At 30.1% G+C, this 22,519-nt stretch overlaps 1 protein-coding gene across 15 annotated transcripts in view; it reads left to right on the top strand.

The window, feature by feature from the left end:
* The window catches only part of pHCl-1 (pH-sensitive chloride channel 1), an 839,505-nt gene that overhangs the window by 805,153 nt on the left and 11,833 nt on the right, over positions 1–22,519 (top strand). For 9 of the 15 annotated variants that reach the window (XM_081749495.1, XM_081749485.1, XM_081749494.1 and 6 more), the window contains one exon: positions 12,335–12,463. The exons of the other annotated variants lie outside the window; for them this stretch is intronic. In XM_081749495.1, the coding sequence (XP_081605621.1) occupies positions 12,335–12,463 (129 nt within the window). The remainder of the gene's footprint in view (positions 1–12,334; positions 12,464–22,519) is intronic. 15 annotated transcript variants of the gene reach the window in all.

Genomic DNA, 22,519 nt, shown 5'->3' with positions numbered 1-22,519 from the left:
TTGTCTTGCAATGCATGTCCGCATGAGTAGACTTTCAGCCCTGTCTGCCAGCATAGCTTGCCCATGTGACACTTGTAAAGTTCAAACTTTTTTAAAATCAGATATACAAAAATATAAGTACATTTAAATATATCATTCTGTTAAGCACAATTTAAGAGTAAGCATCCGGAAAAATTGTTTCCGTATAGGGGTAGCTAAAATTAGTGAAATAATGAACTTCAGTGAAAAATATGAAAATGTTAGTAATTAATTAGGCCAAATGGAACAAGGTCTTCTGTGCTAGGTGATTTTGGATGATGGCCCTCCAACTACACTGGATTCAAGTCCCCGTGTAGTTAGAAGTCCATATAAATAGTAAGTACTACCTTTCATAATTTCAATGTTACATAAATACACAAATCAAATTGAATCAAATGGGGCAAAAGTTGCTCTAATGAGCAAGAATTAAAAGACATTAGAAGATATTGGAAAATGTTAGAAAAACTTACTGAAACTTTTAACGTTGAAAGTAATAACTTGTTAACGGTAATTAAATGTCAAACAAACAGAATTGTATCTGCAGAATTCATTCACAACACGTGATTGGATGAATGTTTCACAGAAGTGATTCACAAAACGATGTGCAATGTTTCACATACTAACATAAAAGAATTCTTAGGGTAAAATTTAATTTAGTGTTTAACCGGCATTTGTTCAGCTATTCATTGTGAAGAGACAACTTTTAGAAAGTATTTTTCTTACTTTTAATCTTGGAATGAGACGTTTCTCAAACAAGTGTTTGTTAAGAAACTGTAATGCTCTCGAAATAACAGAGAAAAGGCAATTTTAAATAGACTTTAATTACTTTTTTATTGCTAATACTTAAACAAAGAACATTTTCTAGAAATTATTAAATTAAAGACATACATGTTATGTCCAAACAAATTGTCATATAGCGTAATTTGTTTCTTTATAAATTTCTAATCAAAAACAGACATTACATATCCAACCAATATTTCTCGTACAATTCATTATTAATGCAATATATTTTTGTTTTACTCTTGACAGTAAATAATATTCTTTATAAGAGATGTATTACTAATTATTAGCAACTTTATAAAAAAAATGATGATTACTTTTATCTTGTGCTTGACATAACTGTAAGATGACTTCGGCAACAATCAAAATCTAACCTATTTACTACTGAATCCAAATGCCTTATATCGTCTATGTAGCAGTGAAATTCATGGTTACAGGACGCATAATAATGTCCAATAAAATTATGCCTTGTGTTCAAAAGAATTTGAAAGAGTATCTTAAGTCGAAAAGCTAATACAAAACGTAATGTATCGTCCTTATTTTAAGATTGATTTCATTCAAATATAATTATAAAAGTAGACTACAGTATTTTTCAATTTTGTCTGAGACAAGATTAATATACCTTGCGTAAAAGATGTTATAATAGAAAATAGAATAACTATTTTTGTACAGTGAATACATACATCAAATATATAACATGATGAGATTTAAACCTGTAATCATGGAAAACTGCTGAGAGTCTTATCAGTATAATATTTATATACTCGAAGTGTCACATCGGTGCTTTTGTTTATTGTACGTGTTTGTCTAAATAATCAATCGTAAAGTAAACAATATTATCCCTTGTACACTCCCCAGTGGCAGAGCTGCCAAGACGTTGCATTCCCCTAATTAAAAATGTAAATCTAAACAACAAAAATTAAATATGTGGCTTCAGGATTTACAAATCAACCATGATTCTTTTTCATAAGTTTAAAGTTATTTTAACAGGATATCGAAACTAACACTTGGTAATATGTACATGTGGTTTGTTTAGAAAGATGAAGCAGTGGATTGTTATATGTCTGTCTGTGTGTATGTGTGTGTGTATGTGTGTGTGTGTGTGTGTGTGTGTGTATGATCAAATAATACCATTCTAATCATTTGTGTATGTGTTTATATGAATGAAGCCAAAAGTACGGTATATGCACAACTAATACACATGAACACATATATTTCTTTCTTTTTATTTGTTGTGTGTGTGTGTGTGTGTAATATTGTTACTCTTTCTTTCTTTCTCCATGTCAGCTTACACACTTTTTTCCTGTGTCGTTTTAACATTGTTACGTCACTAAGCATACCTGTTCGCAAAAGTAACGTAATTAGAACTATGAATTTCGTAGGTGTATCTTGAAATGTATACAGGACATGGAATGCAAGCAGTGTGTACTTATTTTTAACATGATATGTAGCAGAAATAATCGTATAACTAAAGTGCACAGAAAAACTGCCACAAAAATTTATACAGATCTGTAGGCAATATACTTATCTGTATTTCGCAAATAGTATGTAAATAGCAAGTGTGTTTACAGAACTTACTTGATATATGACTCTTGCTAAATATTTCTAACTATTCATTAGAGTATGTATAATGTTCTAAAGTATCTTGCAGTTGTTTACTTATAATCAGATGTTTAACTCTTGTAAATAAGAATCAAAGACAGTTGTACAATTTTTAAAGCATTATTTCATTAAGTAATATCACAGTAACAAACTGTTGATTTAGGTTCAATTTGTAAAATTATGCTCACCATTCTACAACAGACCAAATACGTAAAATTATTCAAATACAAAAGCAATTCAAATGCTGGCAAACTGAAATTTCACAGAAATTAGACTCTGTCAAAAATCATCTTTTGTTGTTTTTCCGATGAAATGAAGAGAATTTTACACGTTACGCTACTTTCAAAATTCTGTAATGTACTGAAAAGACGTGTGTATTGTAATATATAACAGGTATAACCTAAATCCACGGTTCAGCTCAAAATTTTGAAAAATATATGAAATGATAATGTAATTTGGTCTAACAAAGTTGTAGGCACATTTTAATCGTATGTAGCAGATTATATATTCCTGGAAGTTGCGAGTTATGATAAAACTTAGATATCCAGAGAACACAACGTACAATGTTTCTACTAATATTAATATAGTACGGTTTTGATCGATCTTTAAACGAAAATTAGGGTAGTATGGAGGACAATGTAATTTATATCATTTGCACTTTATTGAATATATATACTGAAAATTTAGCAAGAGTAGCTGTTATCCTCCAATAATAATCAATGCATTATATATTTCAACTTTCATTTAAAACATTCGTATTTTGTCATAATTGCATTCACAAGTACTGCGTTTGGAAATGACTTGAGCGAATCTACTCGTCGGATCAGTCATGTGAAGTGAGAAATCTTCAGTTAGAATAAATGGAACAGAACAAGATTTTTAAATTGAAATCTCTATTACTCTATCTTCATCTTCTTTTGTACTTTCTCTTTCGATATTAAAAAGTAATTGATCTATATTTATCATCAATATTTGACGATTTCACCAAAATCATTGTGAGTGAATTGTTAAGGACCTCATTTCTCCTTTATATCCAGTCTAGTTGTTCTTCTAGTTCATTTTTATTGATTCTTCCTTCCAGTGGTTGTGTGTTTTATATTTTCCTATTAACTTTCTTGAATTGCCATTTTAAATAATCGTATTTGTTTATATTGTTATTATAACCGATGTTTGGCTTAAGTTGGGTTTATGTTGAAGTTGAGTATGTAAATCAAAAGTTCCTATCACACGATGTTCAAGTAGGAATGACTTTTTGAAATTGCTTTTCTGTTCAGATTCAACTATTGTTCTACAATGATGAAAACTATTCATAAGTGCGTTCAATATTATGTTTCGCAATCACTATACTTCGATATTGAACAATTCAAAATAAAGTATTGTATCCTGTATTCCTGCCCCGTTTTTCTTAACCATTTCTCTTTTGTCAGAGTATCACATTCTTATGATTAACTTTAAAATAATTGTAAGCTCTTCTTATCGTTGTGGTTCTTTCAGACGATATGATCATAGTTCCTTCACTATTATAGTTTTTCAGTTCATTTAAATGTTCATTTCAACGATTTTGTAAAATGATAATCATAATCATCACCATCATAGGTATTCTGTCATTATTGGCAGGTCACTTGTTGCAACTGAGAAGCTTCCACGTTGCACGGTCTTCCGCTAACCTCTTCGTCTTCACGTACGATTTTTCTGTTTTAATATTGTCCATTAATTGTAGTCTCCTTCGCCCCCTCCCTTTCTCTCCTGCCACCGTACCTTCTAGCACGTCCCTCATAATACAGTTCCTCTTCTTCTTCTTCTTCTTAGTAATATCTAAAACTATTCTTTTCTCCCCACCATTTCTAACACTTTCTCATTCGTTTCCGCTTGACCCAGATAATTCGCTCCATTCTTCTCCACACCCACATTTCGAAAGCTTCCAGACGTTTCTCATCATTTTTACGTAATGTTCATGTTTCTGACCTATATAGTACAATACTCCGAAGCATTTTATGAGTCTTTATCTCAACTCTTTATTCAAGGTCCCACAAGATAATACTTTCTTCCTCCTAAAGGCTTCTTTCGCCATTCCTATCCATGTAAAATGATAAAGGAAATATAATATCCCCAACTTTATTTTCGTTACTTAAAGACATTAATTCATTGAACTATCTGGAGCTAGGTCAAAATTATTCTATTTACTGTTCGTTATGTACATAGGTCTCTACGTGATAGTATGATTGTTATATATACATTGTTTATGTTATGTTTGTACAAGTACTCTTATTTCAAGTATTTTCTGTTGTGATTGTTGAAATCTCCAAATTTGCCGTATTATTTACTGTTTCTTCTTGTTCTCTATTGTTGAACAAATCTTTAACTGCTATCGTACATTCTTAAAGTGCGGTAATAGTTGTTGAAGAATGTAGATAATATTAACCAATTCTTCCAATGTAAATAGTACTAGATAATAGATTTTACCTTAACATGTTTGTCATTCACTAACCATCTTCTCTGAACAGGTTTTATTTACTTTAGTTTTATTTACACGTCTCAGTATACATTTGACGTGATTTTAATCTTTGATTAAATACAGACTGATATTATAAACGTATATATACATCCATAATAAGGTTATTTAGCGTGAAATTAGAAGCATCTGTTACAATCTTAGTCTTGGCAGCTCTTCAAAATCATATTAGTCAGGGGGAGAATACAAATATTAAAATGTTAAAGAAAAGCTTAGTGGATTAGAGAAATAGTTACAAAAAATATCAATTTATATTAGTTTGAAGTGTTACAGTCTCCAGCCAATTTTCAATTTCTTTGAAATTTGCTTAGAGCAAGAATGAGAGAATAAATATTTCTCTCTCAATTTCATATTTGTAATGAAAATAAAATTGATATACCACGATTGACCTTTGTTTTTTCTTGCGCCATACTTTCAGATTCTATTTTCTTTTCAAAATAAAATTGATGGAACAAAAACTTCTACTATCTCAAGATATGATTCCAGAAAAGGATTTAAATATAGTCTATTATAGTACGACAGATTTCTTCTTTCGGAATAAATCAATTTTGACAAAAGAAAATTTTTTTCGTACAGTTTATTGGCAAGAAAATAATAAAAAGAAAGTGTACATAACGGTATAATTAAAATGAGAAAATTTATTATATTTAAAAATTAATTTGGTATATTTCATACCTAAATGAAATAAACTAATCTGTTAATTGTAGTGAGAAAGATGGCTAAATTTAATTTGTAGGATATACTTAGGGAAATGAATATTTAAAACACTCGACTCTAAATTCGATTTATAAATTGGCTACATTTTTATTCCAGTAATGAGCAATAATATGATTTTAAAAAATCATATCATATTAATACTTGTTAAGAATTTACTATTATCAATGGCATTAACTTATTATTATAAGAAATTGGCCAGAGACTGTCTTTCAAACACTTATTCACAATATTCATTATTCTGTTATTACTGAATATTGTATATAATCTTTATTTTCATTAACTTATATTAACAGTATTAACATATTTTCTTGCTGTAATTATTATTTTTTTTACATAAAGAAAAACTCACTTAAAAGCCAAATCTACTTGTGGGCTTAACATTTTAGTTCTTAATTTGTAATTTATTTTCATTTTATAATCATTGTTGTGGTGTGTTGCATGTATAAGAAAATTTACAGAAAAATAGAAAAAAAAAAGAAAAGGTAATTAAAATTTAGCATGAGTTCTGAGGGTAAGTTATGTTGTCCTATACGAATATCATTGTTTTTCTTCTCCTGTTGTATGTTCGCAAAAAAAGAAAAAAAAGGGAAATGAATAATATTCCATGGAACGCCTGTTTGCTTGCAGTGAATTGAATCTGCTGAGGTACTTTCGATATCCATTTCTTTATAGCGTTAATGGCAAAAAGAGAATACATTCTACTATGCATATTGTGTGTATGAAGAATCAAGAATGCATATGAAACATCTAGCATGAGGAATGGAGTCAAAAAAGAATTTGCATTGAAAACAAAACACAATTTTCTTGTCTTCTTTTGTTTTCTTCTTTATTTCAGATTGTCCTTTGTCATTGATATGTGCACATTTCTCAGATTATTCACATATTTATATTCATACGAATTAGTTATATGATTCTTATATTAAGGATTTTTAAGTAAGTAAATGATGTACGTTCGCAGAAGTTTACTAAAGCATGAACTCTACTCTAGATGTAGCATAAAATATGGTAGATTGCAGTCTTTGGAACGGATAGTTAATTTTTTTTCTATTTTTAGATACTCTTGACAAGAGAAATGATTTCAAAGTGAATCACGAAGATGACTGAATTAGATGTTTGTTATTCTTTAGCAAGAACCGTAACTCCTTTAAATTTTCCTGATAAAAATTCGTTACAGATTGCGGATGTAATTAGAGTGAATATTTGATGATATAAGTGAAAACTACCCTCTTGACAACGTACTAATAGCAATATAACATAATTAGAATGTTAACTCATTGTTCGGATTGTTAAATTTTGATCTATTTTAGTTATTATGCATTTCATTAAAGTTTTAATTTTTAAAAATTCTTAATTTATAAATTACATTCATAACTCGATAAAACAGAGTGTTTCAAAAAGAATAACCTGATTTTAAAAGTCCACATATATTGATAAAAACATGCTACAAAAATGGGATAAATTGCAAAATACAAAATCTTCAAGTTTTAGCTATGCTATTACAAATACTGTATGTAACCACCAGCAGCTCCACGAACAATGTCTAGACGATAGTTAAATTCTTCACCAACTTTACACAATGTATCTGCGTTTACAGCAATTAGGACGACTGTTATTTTGTTCTTCACTTCTTTTATATCGCAATGTAAAGGGAGATAAACACACTATCCTTCATATATTCCCATAAGAAAAAATCGCATGGAGTCACTGGAAATTAACTGTGATAAAAATGTATCGTCTTCCATGTCCTCTGGCAGAGCATTGCAGAAGTCAACCCGTTTCCTTTTATCACCAACCCGAAGACCTTGCACTAATTGCAGTCTGTATGGTTTATAGACCAAACGACGCCTCAACACCCGCCAGACAGTTGTATGAGGCATTGCCAGTTCTCTGTTTGCGCGGCGAGTAGACTTTCGTGTAGTCCGCTCAGTTTGCCGAATTTTTCCCACCATTTCATCGGAAATGCCTGGACTCTTATCTTTGCACAAGCATCCTGTCTCTTCAAATTGGCGATACCAATGACGAATGTTTTTCGGAGGAAGTGGATCAATGCTAAAACGCCGATTCAAAGCACACTGGACCGAAATCACTGACTCAGTCTTTGCAAACTGCAGCACACAAAACGCCTTTCCTTGTGCTAACGCCATCTTATTTCTGACTGATTGCAAACTGAGAAGACGCATTGATTAACATCTAACGGCGATTTTCTGAAACTCTAGGCCACGTCCATTTAAAAAACATTCATTTCCTTGCTGGTACGTCCCATGTTCCGTAATTATTATTGTCCAATATCAGGTTATTCTTTGTGAAACACGGTGTATTGTCATTGACAACATTTGCTTATTAACTCATTATAAGCCCAAACTTGTTAGCTCATTTCCAATAATTTTTCATCGTCATCAAACTATAATATTCGCATTATAGAGGCTAGTATGAAACAATATGTATGATTTGTTTGTGATTGGACTCGTCAAAGCGAACAAGATATTCATGATATTGCTTTTATAACTTCAGTCATTGTTGATGCTTTTTAATAAACAATCTTCTTTTTTTAAAAAAAGAAGTTTTGGATGAATATCAGATTAAATGCAGTGAGATTTGGATTCACAATTTATCATCAATATTTTTATTAATTTACAAATTTAATCACTTTTCTTATGTGTAGCACGAAAGTGGGTACTTGAATATTGAAAACAGTCATATCACCGATAGATTTAAGAGAATTCTTTAATATTTTTAAAAAGATTTTCTTTCTCTTAGTGTGTTGATGCCAAATATTGAAAATGCAGAGAAAAATAACCATAAATATTTTTCAGATATTGAGTTGGGATAGTTTTCCGTAACTAGTGAATTTGCAAGGAATATCTTCATGTATATTTCATCAAAGCCTAGTTGTAGACTTATGAGAAACAAAGCACCAATGATTGGAACGGTGTTCTCATCATTTTCAATTCATTTCCATTTCTTTTCCTCATATCAAAATCAAGATGACAAATCAAATAGTTATATAAATCTTAATTATAGGAAAAGAGCCTTATACAAACTTGGTGTTTGCGTATCTGAGCACGTATTTCGAAGAGTATAATAGTATTCTCTCTGCTTTCAACGGTAAACAAATAGCTAAATTTTGGAAATTTTAGAGAGGAATATTTTATAAAAAAGTACTTGATATCTCTTTCCGCACGGGAGTAGAAATTCTTAGATTATTTTCATGAAACCGGTTTGTCCATACTACATGAAACCTGTATAGAAATTTTTTATTTAAAAAATACGTGAGTCCATTAGGTTCTGAGAAAGTGGACCCGCACAATTGTGAGTGTTTTGAAGCCATAGTGAGCGTGAAAAATAAAAATTTCTCGCTTGTGTAATACAGAAAAGTTACTCGCACGATTGTGCGGGTTCGGGCGGAAAGGGATATGAGAATATTTATGCGTATTTACCAGGTCACCATTATACTAACAAATTAAACAAGAGCTATAGTCGTATATGAAAATCCATTAAAAAATAAATGAATATAGTGTTACTTAAGAAAAACTGAGAATAAAAAGGTCAGTTATGCATCAATGACTTAACACTTCAAGCTATTATTATTAACAGTACTTTTTAAAGTTCTTACGAAAAATGTCTTAAATGCAAGAATATTAAATTTCAGCGAGGAAGCATCTTAAATATTTATATATTATTACAATGAATATGCTCAAAAGAAATGTAAATGTGAACATTTTATATTACAAAAAAAAGCTTATCCTTATAACGCTAACAAATCTTTTTTTTCATGAAGTAATAGTAGTTACATTTTAAAATTAACTAAAATTAAAGTAATTACCTAGAGACAGCACAAGTGTCATAAAAAATGCGGAGAAGTACAAATCTTTACGCTTAAGGTTTAAAATAGGCAGTCCTAACTAAAAAGAAGATTGCAGACAGGTATCTCAATTAACTTTGTTAGCAATAAGGCATAAAGGTTCCTATAAGCATAATAATTGTCAAAACGTGTTTTATAGGTTTTTATTCTACATTATTTAGGCATTATTTATATTTATAATGACACATGCTTATCGCAGAAAATAATATTTTATAATCATTTAAAACAACGGAAAGTTATTTGATTATACAGGGTGTTTCAAAACAACATCGACAACGTTTGGGAGATGATTCCTGATACCAAGATAAGTCTAAAAGTATAGACCAACCTAAGTGCATAAATGCTTCCTTTCGGAGTTATAGGCTGCCGAAAATAGGAAAAAATGAACTTTAAAGGTTCATAGCTCCAATACTATGGGACTTACCGTAGCCGGGTCAAAACTTCACTTAGGCACTAATATGTGCGCTATAAAAAAATATACGTTTCAGAATCCTAAGGTACTCACGCAACAATTTTTATAGGAGTTTGGCTACGAGCATATGATTTGAAATACTCACCAGCTACCCCTATAATAAATGTTGCGGAAGTACCGCAGGATTCTGAAACATAGATATTTGAATAGGGCACATAGTAGTTCCTAAGTGAAGTCTTGACCTGACTACGGTGGGTCCCATACTTTTGAAGCTAGACCTTTAGTGTTAATTTTTTCATGTTTTCGGCAGCTTATAACTCCGAAAGAAAGAATTTGTGCACCCAGAATGGTCTATACTTTTTGCCTTATCTTGTAGTCAGGAATCACCTCTCAAACGTTGTTGATATTGTTTTGAAACACCAAGTGTATATATAATATATATTATTTAAATCATTAAGTTTTTTTTAGCATTTCTATACTTCTCATTAGTTCAATTAGATTTGACACTTTATTTTATAATCCAACAAGTGATAGATAATAGGATATCAGAAACTATTCAAGGTTAGCATATAACTTACATGAGAGAGTTTTTATTTTATAAGCTTGAAATAGTAATGACAAGCGTAAGTCAATAAAAAATCCAAACGGAATACACAACACATAGTTATATTCTTAGATTTATTCTTAGATGTAAACAGAAGACAAACTAAGTTTCGAATCTTTTCACTACGAAATAAATACTTACAAGCTACAGCTAAATCTAATCAATTTTTACTAATAAATTTATTAAGATTATCGTTACTTATCATTTTCGCGAAAATTATCATTACTTAAGTCAACCATAATTTACACCACCGAAAGTGAGTCAACTTATAACAATGTAGATACTATTCTTCTTTCGAACGAAAAAAGTTATTTTCATCAACGCATGCAAGTTATTTTCATCTTCTAGCTTTAAATACTGTATAATAAATGATAGAATAATAAATATTTGTTATATTAAACTCATTCATGATTGAAGAATGAAGAACAGGACGTGTTACCGGCTAAAGTCGGTAAACATTCTAATACTATAATTACAATCATGGTAAGTGAACATGTACAGAAATTTTTCTCTATATACTCCAATAAACTTTTTTTTCATCGATTAACTAAGAACAACACGACTCATGTCTCCTTCCCTTTCCACAAGTAAAACATTCATATATATTGAAAAAGTTTAGGTTACATTTTGCTGATACCAGAAAGTGGTCTATTATTGTCGACTAAAGTAACATGCCTAGATCAATTCCAATCATATATTTGAAAATACATGTTGTACGATTGTCGGAACATATCAACTAGATTTCAGAGTTAAATAAACCAGTCAGATCAAACATTAAGAATCAGACCACGTATTTAAGGTTAGTTTATAGCTCTTGAAATATTAAAATGATATTAATTTTATCATTATATATATATCAATAGGTTGTTTTATTATCGGTCATTTTCTACAGGTAATATATATTATAGGAGTGTACAAGTCAAAAAATATGCAAATAAGTAACACAATCTTTAAGCAAAGAATGAACTATTCATGAGTATGTTTCATATGTTGAAGACCTACCAATATAAAAAGGATTACGTTCACAAGTAGCATGATATATATTATTAATTATTAAAATATATCACAATTCATTTGAAAATATTTATCGCACACGTTTCGCCATATAAAAAAATAGTTTATTTTTATTTCTATGATATTAATTTCATTCTATTTAAAAATAATTTGATTTGCATGATTATTTATCACATCAGGGTACTGTTTAATTATCTCCGCGCATTATTTGCTGATGAAACGCAGTAATGATCCTATATTGTATTGTATACTGTATATACTGTAGATATCTTAATGACAAATTGTTAAAAAGTTTCAAATAATATTATTAGAATTATTAGTTGTCTTTAATTATGCTTTAGAAGTTAAAGCACAAAGTAATCACAGTGACATTTTTAAAGATGAGTCTGATCAGTAATGAACAACTATTACTTGGGGAATCTACAATACGCTTTGTAATTCTATTAGTATGTTAGTCTATCCAAGTAACAGAATATGATTTACAATTAGGATATTTTCACTGTTACTTTGCTACTTACAACCATATAATTATTTGCAATAAAACAGCTACAGTTGTTGCTAATAATTTCATCAACAATTATAAAAGCCATACCAGTATTTTCAATATTTTATTTTATATTCTTTTGAGATCGTATTCAGTAAAACAATTATATAGAGTTATCTGATTGGAATTGGTCACACTGGCAGTGAAGAAACAGCATACTTTATTTTTTTTAACTATGTAATAGCATTTTGAAATCTCAGCAATTGTAAACGTTGAGAAAATAGCAAACTATTCTTTTGAGACGTAGTATTTGGAATTCCTTTTTCTAGTTATTTCATCGAGTGAGCCCTCTCCATGTAGACAAGGAACCGCCCACCCCTCTTACAGAGAAGTTTCTTTCAACTAGGACCACCCTCACTCCCAACGGCAAGGAATCGATTACCCACATTGAGCGACAGGTACTAACCGTGACTCTTGCTTTAACGAATTTTTCATTGCAGCACTTCAAAATAAATGCAGAAAGGTTGCTTCACAGTAATTGGCTTCTTCAGAAAAAAAAAGGATTGCTTTAGCTTCGAGTATTTCTTGAAGCTCTATTGTACGACTTCAGCTGGCATCACATCACCTGTAAGAAGGATTAAATATGTGCTAAGTCAGAGACATCAGTTTCTATTTCCTAAATCCTTCAATTCGTACTGGAAACCATGTATGTACAAAGATTAGTTCAATAAATAATGTCCCATTGTTGTTTTGGTCTAGTTCACAGTGAATACAATTGAATATTAGACGAATAATGGATAATTACATATATCCCTTACATATTTTATACATTTTTAAATTTAATCCATGTAGTGTACTCGAAACATAGCTTGCCATAAGCAAGAGAAGTTAGTTCAATAAATTCTCTTTGCTTATATACAGTCTGATTCTTTGTAAGTTGACCGTATTTTTAAAGGCAAAAACGGGACATTGGGATGACAAAAATAAGACAAGTGTTGTGTAAATGTAACAAGAAGAAAGTTTAATTGGGTGAACATACTGAGTTTATAATTATTTTTAGCATCATAACACACATAAAAGTTAGCTAGATGCAGTAGGAAATAATGAACTCCAGTATGATTGCGCCATGAATATTTCTCAGATGAAGTAATCTGACATCAAATTCCATATTTGAATACTTAATCATAGAACTGTTCATACTTCATTTCAATTTTTTAAAAATTTTAAGTAACGTAGTTCTTTACGAATAATAATTTTCTATTGACCAATATTGAAAACGAAAATTTAATATTTTTTACTAAAACACCGGGACTGCCGGAAAAATATTATGAAAACGGTGTTATCTTATTCAGAACGGTATGTATTGTGAGCCTACTCTTTGATACACTTAAGGGTCTGGAAAGAAATGTGACTACAGTTTTTTATGTATGTATCCAGTTTTTTGAGAGTTGCGAAAGAGTGAAATACCAAGTTGAGTTTCTTAAGATTTTCAGATGTGTGAATGAAGTTTATTACGCAGAATTTAATTATATATGTAAGCTAATAGTGTCAGAAATCAAATTTACTTGCCATAGTGCACTAATTTTGTGCCACTCTGATATTTATACTAATAGATAAATATATATTTTTTTCTTATATATAAAATTCAAACAAAATATGAAAGCGAATCATCTGGTAAAGGTGATTGCCTTTTAGAAATAAGAACACAACTTTCAACCTTAGTGTTTTAAAAACTTTTAATAATTTCTGGTAGTTTCCCCTACATATATTTTTTTCTATATCTTTTTTTCAAATAAAATATTTCTTGGCATCTGCTTTTAAATTCGTTTCACAAACTGAAGAAATATTTTGCAAAGAAACTCAAAAGAATGCTCATAATATTTCCAGAGAAAGTACAGTCTTTCCAGAGAAAGTAGCGATAATAATAGACAAAGAATATTTTCTACAAAATGCTACAATAGAGACAGACGTATTCAACATGTCTAGCAGATGATTAGATAATAAATCAGTTATCAGGTTGTTTCCTCCAAATTTTGCGAGAAATTTGTATAAAACCCTATAAGAATTTATTCAAAATATGTTTAAAATTTGAAACAAAAAATGGACTCCTGTAGGTTAATTATACTGAAACATTTTTCTAGAAATGTTCTTTGTTCAATTGTTGTACTAAGAAGAAAGATAGTTGCAACTGCATCCGAAGTATTAGTAGCCCTTAAACTTAAACGTTTATGTCTGACTACAAGTTTAAAATAGATAAAATGCAAAGCAATCATCGTAAACTTAAGCTGGCATCAGTTATTTCAAAAAGAATGAAAAAGTAATTATTTCACAGAATTTCACTTCTTGATTAACTATATGGTACTGCGGTGGCTCATTGGTAGAGCATTTACCTCTGATGCATGGGGTCCCTGTTTCAATCACAACTCGCGCCAAGTGGGCTCTGGGGTGGACAAACACCGTGTGCGTGGATTTCTCCAGTTTCCTCCCGCTTTCTTCATTCCACCAGTTCATTCATTCTTGTCATCACTATCTCCTTTAGCTTACACGGTATAATTGCGGGACGTAAAAGTGAAACATAACTATATCATTATAGTTTAGTTATTTCTTCTAGTAGTGTCGATACATTAATCCGTGAGAGTTGCAAATTTGCAGTTGACGGGTATTACTTATTGAACCTTCTTTGTACATCAACCACTTTAAAACTTGCAATCGAATAGAAAAAAAATTCATTACACAAAAAAATATTTTTACCATTCTATTTCAACAGAACGGAATAATCCTGAAGTTCGAAACTTGTATTCTGTATTTATCGTAATGATTGAAATGTACTAATATTTCCCAGAACACCTTTGTTAGTTGTTATTAAAATACAAATTTAATTAACAGAGAAACTGTAATTCAAATAGCATGATAACTATTATGCACTTCCACTGCTTCGTCTCATCATTAAAAAAGAAAAAAATAAAAATAAAAATTTAAGCTCTAAAAGCTACTCAACAGCATGGACTTGCATGTTAAATGTTCTTACGTAAATTAGCCCTGCTAAACAATTTTATTTCCCTTTCCCTCCCAAAAGAATCCCTTTATTCATTATCGTCAGAAAAATCAATATCTGTATTCAGAGATTTTGCAATGAATTCCGCAAAATGCAAACATCGATTGGCCACTCAAAATAACGCTTAGCTTAGGAATGCGCAAAGTATTCAATACCTTCGCATCTTTGTTTTTTCTTTATCCTACTCACTTATATAGGATTTTTTTTCTTTGAAATGAATTCAAATTTTAATAATTTCATTCGATTGATTTCTTCCTCAAATCTGTTAAAATGGCCCTTACTTTACGAAAATTAAATTTTAATCTCCATAATTTTAATGTTAAAGAATCAAATTTAATTTAAATAATATTCAATTTATATATAATGCAAATTCATTTTGAAGAGGCAATGAACATATAACAAGACATAAAGAAGAAATCATTAAAATTATTTAATTAAATTTTCAGTTCATTTCCAAGGAAACTCAAAAATAATTCCCCATAGAAAATCAATAGGCCAGGATCATTTAACTACACTTCAAAAAGAAATCAGTAAAATCATTTAATTAAAATTCTAGATTTTTTTTCGGAGCGAAAGACATTAATTTATGGTTATTTTAAAGTTGTTCTCAAAAGTAAAAATCTAAAAAAAAAAAAAATCCCGCCGTTTTGTTTTTCAACTTGGGAAGGGGTGGTACATATGTGTATCATTGGTATTTTTACGTGGAAATACATGTACCAGTGGTAGTGAAATCAGTCATCATTCTGTATTTTCAAGTATAGCATATATTGTGAGAAAACACCTGGATCGTATTTACGATTGCAAATAGTTTATATTTCGTTAGCTTATTCCAAATAACAAGCTCTTCATCATCACAAGAAAATTCAAGTGTCTCATGTAACTGTCGCATCGACCCTTCTACTTGTGATACGGTGTGAAACAGTTTTTGCACAAAGCACTTTGGCACATGGTACATAAGGTCTTTGTTCTAGTTTCCTTCTTTCTCTTAGTACATCCTGCACACCGTCTTCTTGTTTCACCTTCAGTTGGCAGATGATCTCCAACATTCACTATTGATTTCTATACAGCGCTTGGGCGTCCAACAGCTCCTTTCACGATCGCGTCTGTCTTTCCCAATGCAATAATTTGCTCTGTAAGTGGGATAAGAAAATCAATCAATAGCATTCTTTTATGGTGTAAATCTTGAAATATAATCCAAGCATTAACCACTGACATTATCAGGAATTTGAAGACACATGTTTCCACCATTTCATTGTCTTCCTATCAAAAGAATAATAGCCTAATTTCTGGTCGGATAATTCACATCTCCCATAATTGTATTATACGTGGCAATGGCTTGAGGATAAGGGAGATAATGTTAGGTTTTAGCTTTCGGAGTGCGTTGAGCAACTGTTGTGTCAATCTTGGCAATTATTTATAACAAGAATGTCCTTAGTATCTGTCCATCGTGATGCTAATATCTATGGTTTTCACAACCATTGGGATAAATAACAATCACTCAGAAATATCAGTGGGACACAATTGTACTGGATAAAAAAGTAGCTAAAAAACGTGAGTACATAATTTATGTAAAAATTAGTTTCAAAAGATTCAAATGAAAAAGCACTAAAAATGAACAAAATAAAACGTAAGACAGTTAGCATATTGAATAATAAACAGCGATACATGTAGCGAGCAGAGAGTTAACAATAAAACTTAACAACCACACGATCTACAAGTGCAATCTGTAATCGTAAGAATTCTGTAAACCATTAGAAGGCTTCTCTTTACCAGAGGGACGTTGATACATAGCAATAAAATGCGGTAAATTTACCACTGATTTCTCTGAGAACCTTTCGTGGTACACATAAGTACCAATGGTAGCGAAAGGATTAAAGAAGGAATCAGTAGAATCATATCATTAACATTCCAGTTCATTAAAAAAAATCCCCATACAAATTGATAGGTCAGGGACATTTAACTAAACTTCAAGAAGAAAACAATAAAACCATACATTAAAATACCAGTTCATTTCCAAGAAAACTGAAAAATAATTCCTTATATAAATCAATGGAGTGAAAATAAAAATGGCGTAGGTACTCAACGCTCTTAATTTTTGGAATTCAGTTATAACTTTAAACCCATTGATATTAAATTATATTTACTATTACTTCATTCACCTGGATAAGAACTGAGCTTCCTACAAATAATTTTCAGATATCTTCTCTTACCAGTACATGTAAGAAATCTTACAAGTGAGACACAGATTCAGCTTTTTTGCTGTCGCGCGATGTAGATTATATTCTAGTCCACCAGGTGTCACTATACTACTATTTGAGGAACCTGAAGAGTCTTCCCGTAGTCAGTAAGGAATGAGAAAGTGAAATTGTATTTTCATTCACGTTCCTCATAACCTGTGAACAGAAACTTGAACTAATACTCTTGTGAATTTGTATTGTCATTTCTCGTGTTATTAACTGATGCATTATACAGAAAGTGTTTTATCCATAAGATTGTACTTCCTCTATTTAACTATGAATTTGCATCAAAATATACCCAGAAATCACAATGCCTTCAAGAACCATTCAAAAATAAACAGAACAAATAAATTCATTAGAAGAAACTTACAACCCAGAAAACTGCAAACACATAATACAACGTCATGACAAAAGAACTATGATGGAAACCGTAAAAACAACGTGCAAATTGGTAACTTCATAACAAAGTGTCTTTTAACAACGTAAAAAAAAATCATTGCACAATTTGATGTGAATACCTGCAAAATGTGTAGAATACATTGCAAAATACTCTGAATACATCTAACTTATAACCAACATTATGTCGGTTTCTCATTTCTTCATTCGTCATTTTTTAAGTTATTCTATAGCAAAATCTTATTTAAAATCGTAGAAATTCCTAAAAATTAAGAATGAATTTGTAACAGATAACGAGCTTAATTTATACAGACACGTCAAAGGAATTACTTCTCTTCGTAATGATATGATCTATATTATTCTAGTATAGAATAAGTGTAACTAACTTACGTTTTTTACTCTATTTGAGAACTTAAGAACCAAAGTGACCTATCTCCACTTTTATCAAAGTTTGCTCCCAGAGTAGGCATATAGCGCTCATACTGTGATTTAACTTCAGAAATATTTCCCTAAATTAGATGGTTTTACAGGTAATAGACACCAAAACACAGTTGTAACATGTTCTTACGTTGACTTCGGTAAAGGTGCAGATAGTTCACTTTGGCTCTTAACCGTTCTTTTAGCATATCAATAGGTTGTTTCAATGTAGGTCTGGCAAACATCATGATATCCAGAATAGCTTAGTATGCAGATGATAATGCAAAATCATGACACTCTAAAAGTAACCGAAGTATCTTCAATATTATATTAAATGTTCCCATGCGTGAGATATGTACGTAAACGTAATCTTATATGATAATAAAACAGTCTGCTAAACCTAACTTATACCGTATACTAAAAAGATGGAAAATTGTTAATAAATGCAAGATATCTAATTATGTAATACTGAAACTTCACTTATTCACAACATGTTTAAATTAGTTCTAGGATTTTTGATCAGATCTACAGTATATTGTTCTATTTCTTTCCTTCCTCTGCGATGTCAATTTTTAAAAATTTAACAAGCTACTTATAATAGTTTGTTTATTCTCTTTTAGTGGAAAGTATTTAACTAAAATGAACAAATACCACGTTTGCCTTCTTAATGCAAATTCCTTTCTGGAGGTTAAATTAGTCAATGAAATTTTCCCACAAAGCTTACTGGTGTAGACTGATCATTATGCCCGTATGCTATCGTGTCAATATCAGCATTGATACAAAATATTATTAATGTAGCATTTATTATTCAGTATTTGCCTAACATGTTCATTCAGAGAAATGTTGAGATGTTTGACAATTTTTTTCTAAAAGAGTCTTCTTCTAAAATATGAACTATCAAAAAGATATTGACTTTCAAGATGTATAAATTCTTTTTCATGGGTTACTGACCATAAAACAAAACTCACCGGTTATTATATTGAACCAAAAGGGTTTTTCTGGCAATTTTAATAAAAGAATCTTTCTGTTTGTCATTAGAAGAGAACGAATCTTTATGAGATATGAAGGGAAAGATGATAAAAATATGAAATTTTAAAATAAATAGCATTTTCAGTTTAAAATATAAAATTATACAATAAATTGTATAGAAATAGTAAACATTGCTATTTCTTGAATGCTACGTACAAAACTTGTAACTGTTACAATAAATAACTAGTAATAACCAAAATATTCTGTCAGCTAGAATAGTTTTGTATGATTAGAGCTACCTTCACGTTAGAGGAAGTGAAAAAAGCACATGTATATTGTATTCCATTCTCTTAACTTCGTGCTTACTGAGGCAGATACACAAAATAAATATTTTATCTGCAGAATAACCTTCAAATTACGAACACCAACTCCTCCTAATTACAGCTTGGCATTATCATAAAACTTGACTTACCACGTGATGTTAATGCCATTTTATTCATTGAAATATATTAGTAAACCAAAAGATTCTATAACATACAAGATTTTTGTCATAATACTTTAAGTATAATCTTTTTCTGCATTCATATTTATACTATGGCTGTCGAAAAACAAAGTTTTTACTTTTCACCTGTCTGGTTGAAAATATGGAATAATAAATTTCATGAAAAATAGTTTTTTAGTCAGTTCTGCAATTTGTCATGTGAACTATAATTTTACATCAAACGTTTTCAGGATAATTTAATTAATTGTTTAAGTTATCTTTAAGTTACTTCTATTTATCTATTAGTATTAATAATACATGCTATACAATACAATTAATTAAGTTATATGAATAACTCTCAAAACGTTTTAAAAATAATTCAATTCATTATATGTTTTTGTTTCGCTTATAGAGTGACGGTTTAGCTTTGGTGCTTACACAAACATTTTTATAATTATTAATTTTACGTGTCTATTTGTGCATATATATATATATATATATATATATATATATATATATATATATGCATTCATATATATAGGGTGGAAGGTACAACACCGAAAAACTTTGGGAGGTGATTCCTTATATGAAATGAAGGAAAAATGTTTTAATAAACATGGGTTGAAAAACGTCTCCTTTCAGAGTTATGAACCGTCGAAAATTCGAAAAATCACGTTTCAAAACGCCCTACCTTAGAAATTATAGAACCTATCCCAGACGGTGTAAGGAATTATACAGGAAATACAGGAACTAATATGCGCTCTGTCTAAATATCCATGTTTCAGAATTCACCGATACCAGCGAAACGAATGCACCATCAGTACTTAAAGGATTATCCCTATAACTCAACTTTCTTTTTATAGTTCGTTTCGCCGATAACGGGGGATGGTAAAAAATGGATATTTAGATAGAGCGCACACTAGTTCCTGTGTATTCCTTAAGCCGCTTGGGATAGGTCCTATAGTTTCTAAGGTAGGGCGTTTCGAAACGTGATTTTTCGAAAGCGGTTCATAACTCTGAAAGGAGACGTTTTTCGACCCATGTTTATTATGTTTTTTTTTTCTTTCATTTCATATAAGGAATCACCTCCTAAAGTTTTTCGGTGGAGTTGCCTTTCACCTTGTATATATACACGCACAAATAGACAGGTAAAAATGTTTGTATATATATATATATATATATATATATATATATATTTATTACTACATTTTTATTTTTGTAGAGATCGTTTAATTTTTTAAATACATTTTTCAAAAAATTGTATACTATAGTCAATTTTTGGGTATGTTTTTTAAAAGAATATTTATATAATCTTAAAAATTATTTCTTCTATTAGCATTTTTTCGATCTACATTTTTTTTAAAAATCAAAATAAGTCACATCACACCCGGATTGTTGCTTTTCCATCATTTAAATTTATCCTTATGTATTTATTCTCAACAGAATATTTTTATGAACATAACTGAAGACTCAAAAACTATTGAACTTTAAAAAAAAATATATTCATATTTCATAACTTAATGTATGTTTCAAATAAACTTTACTATGTATGAACTAAATAGCATAAGAAAATTTTCAAGGCATCCAGTAAATGTGAAGATTTCGTACTATTAAAAAGTTTATAAATATGTGACAGTGTAGAGTATTATTTATTAAGTTATTTACGGGAAAATTATAAAAGGCTGTTAGTCAAGAAATGTGCACACAGAATGACAAAGCTAGTAATTATATTATCCCAGGTTTAACAAAACATTAGGTCGCTGAATGAAATAAAAAACATACTAAAACATTTTATTTAAACTAACTTTACTAAAGATGATCACTTTAAAATCCCAAGATTGATTCCTACTAAATCATTTCGATATAAAAAAGAAACAAGTAAAAGATACTAACTAAATCGAATTTTATTTTTTTAAATAACAAGAAAAAATTACTCACTCTATGTTAATCAACTGCACAGTTTTCTACACCGTTACATGTACACTTCTTTTATGCATATGAATTATGTGGTTAAAGATATGCATTTCAATGTTTAGTAAATGTCTCTTTTTCATGGTTGTCTATGTGTAACTCTTTTTCTTCATTGGTACAGTCAACCACAAAAGTTGTTGACCATTTTAGTATAACAGTTCCTTTACTTATACAGATTTTCTCCGTCCTTTTCTTTGCCTCTATTTTCTTTCATATTTGATATAATGCTATAAAAAATATATAACAATGCTAATGATACCGATGACAAATATTAAATGAATATACAGAGTTTTACTTTTGTGGTTGACTGTGTACTGAGCCAAGAAAGTGGACAGCGCGTTTGGCATTTTGCATTCCATGTTCTTAAAGTGTATAAAACTTCCTTGGCTCATTATCCAATATGTGAAGGTTTGTATTAGGCTTTATCTATCTATCTTATATTCTCTTTCTTTCCTTCTTCTAGTCATTGCAATTGTAAAGTTGTTTACCGTCAGATAATGTACAACGTCTGTTACCCAGAATTTCAGAGTAACGAAATGGACAGTAACACATTCTAGGACTTTATTTACCATTGGCTAACATGGGTTTTCGTCTCTTTCTTTATTAAAAATATATTATTTTGGATATATTTGTGCAGCATGTTTCAGTAATATCAATATATCTGTTCTTGATTAGTTTAATGCTCCTGCCTCTATGTAATTGTTACAATAAAAGAAATCCTAAATTCCATACAATATACTCAGAGTGCTGTTAAAAGTTAAATTCACACGTCTATCCTTTAATATAATTAAAGACCGATACAAACTTGAACTACCTTTTATTATATTGAAATTCTCTAAACCGATATTACCCAAGAGAAGTAATCTACTTCGTAACTAACAAACAGTAACATAACATAATCGCATCACAGATTCAAACTACATAGCAACATTTTCCAACCTTATATGGTACAGACCTATTACCAAATTACCCATGTTCTTTAAATTTA

This window comes from Thermobia domestica, chromosome 2 (genome assembly GCF_964235325.1).
Source record: "Thermobia domestica chromosome 2, izTheDome1.hap1.1, whole genome shotgun sequence".
Lineage (NCBI taxonomy): Eukaryota > Metazoa > Arthropoda > Insecta > Zygentoma > Lepismatidae > Thermobia > Thermobia domestica.
This window is presented reverse-complemented; position numbering and strand designations above follow the sequence as displayed.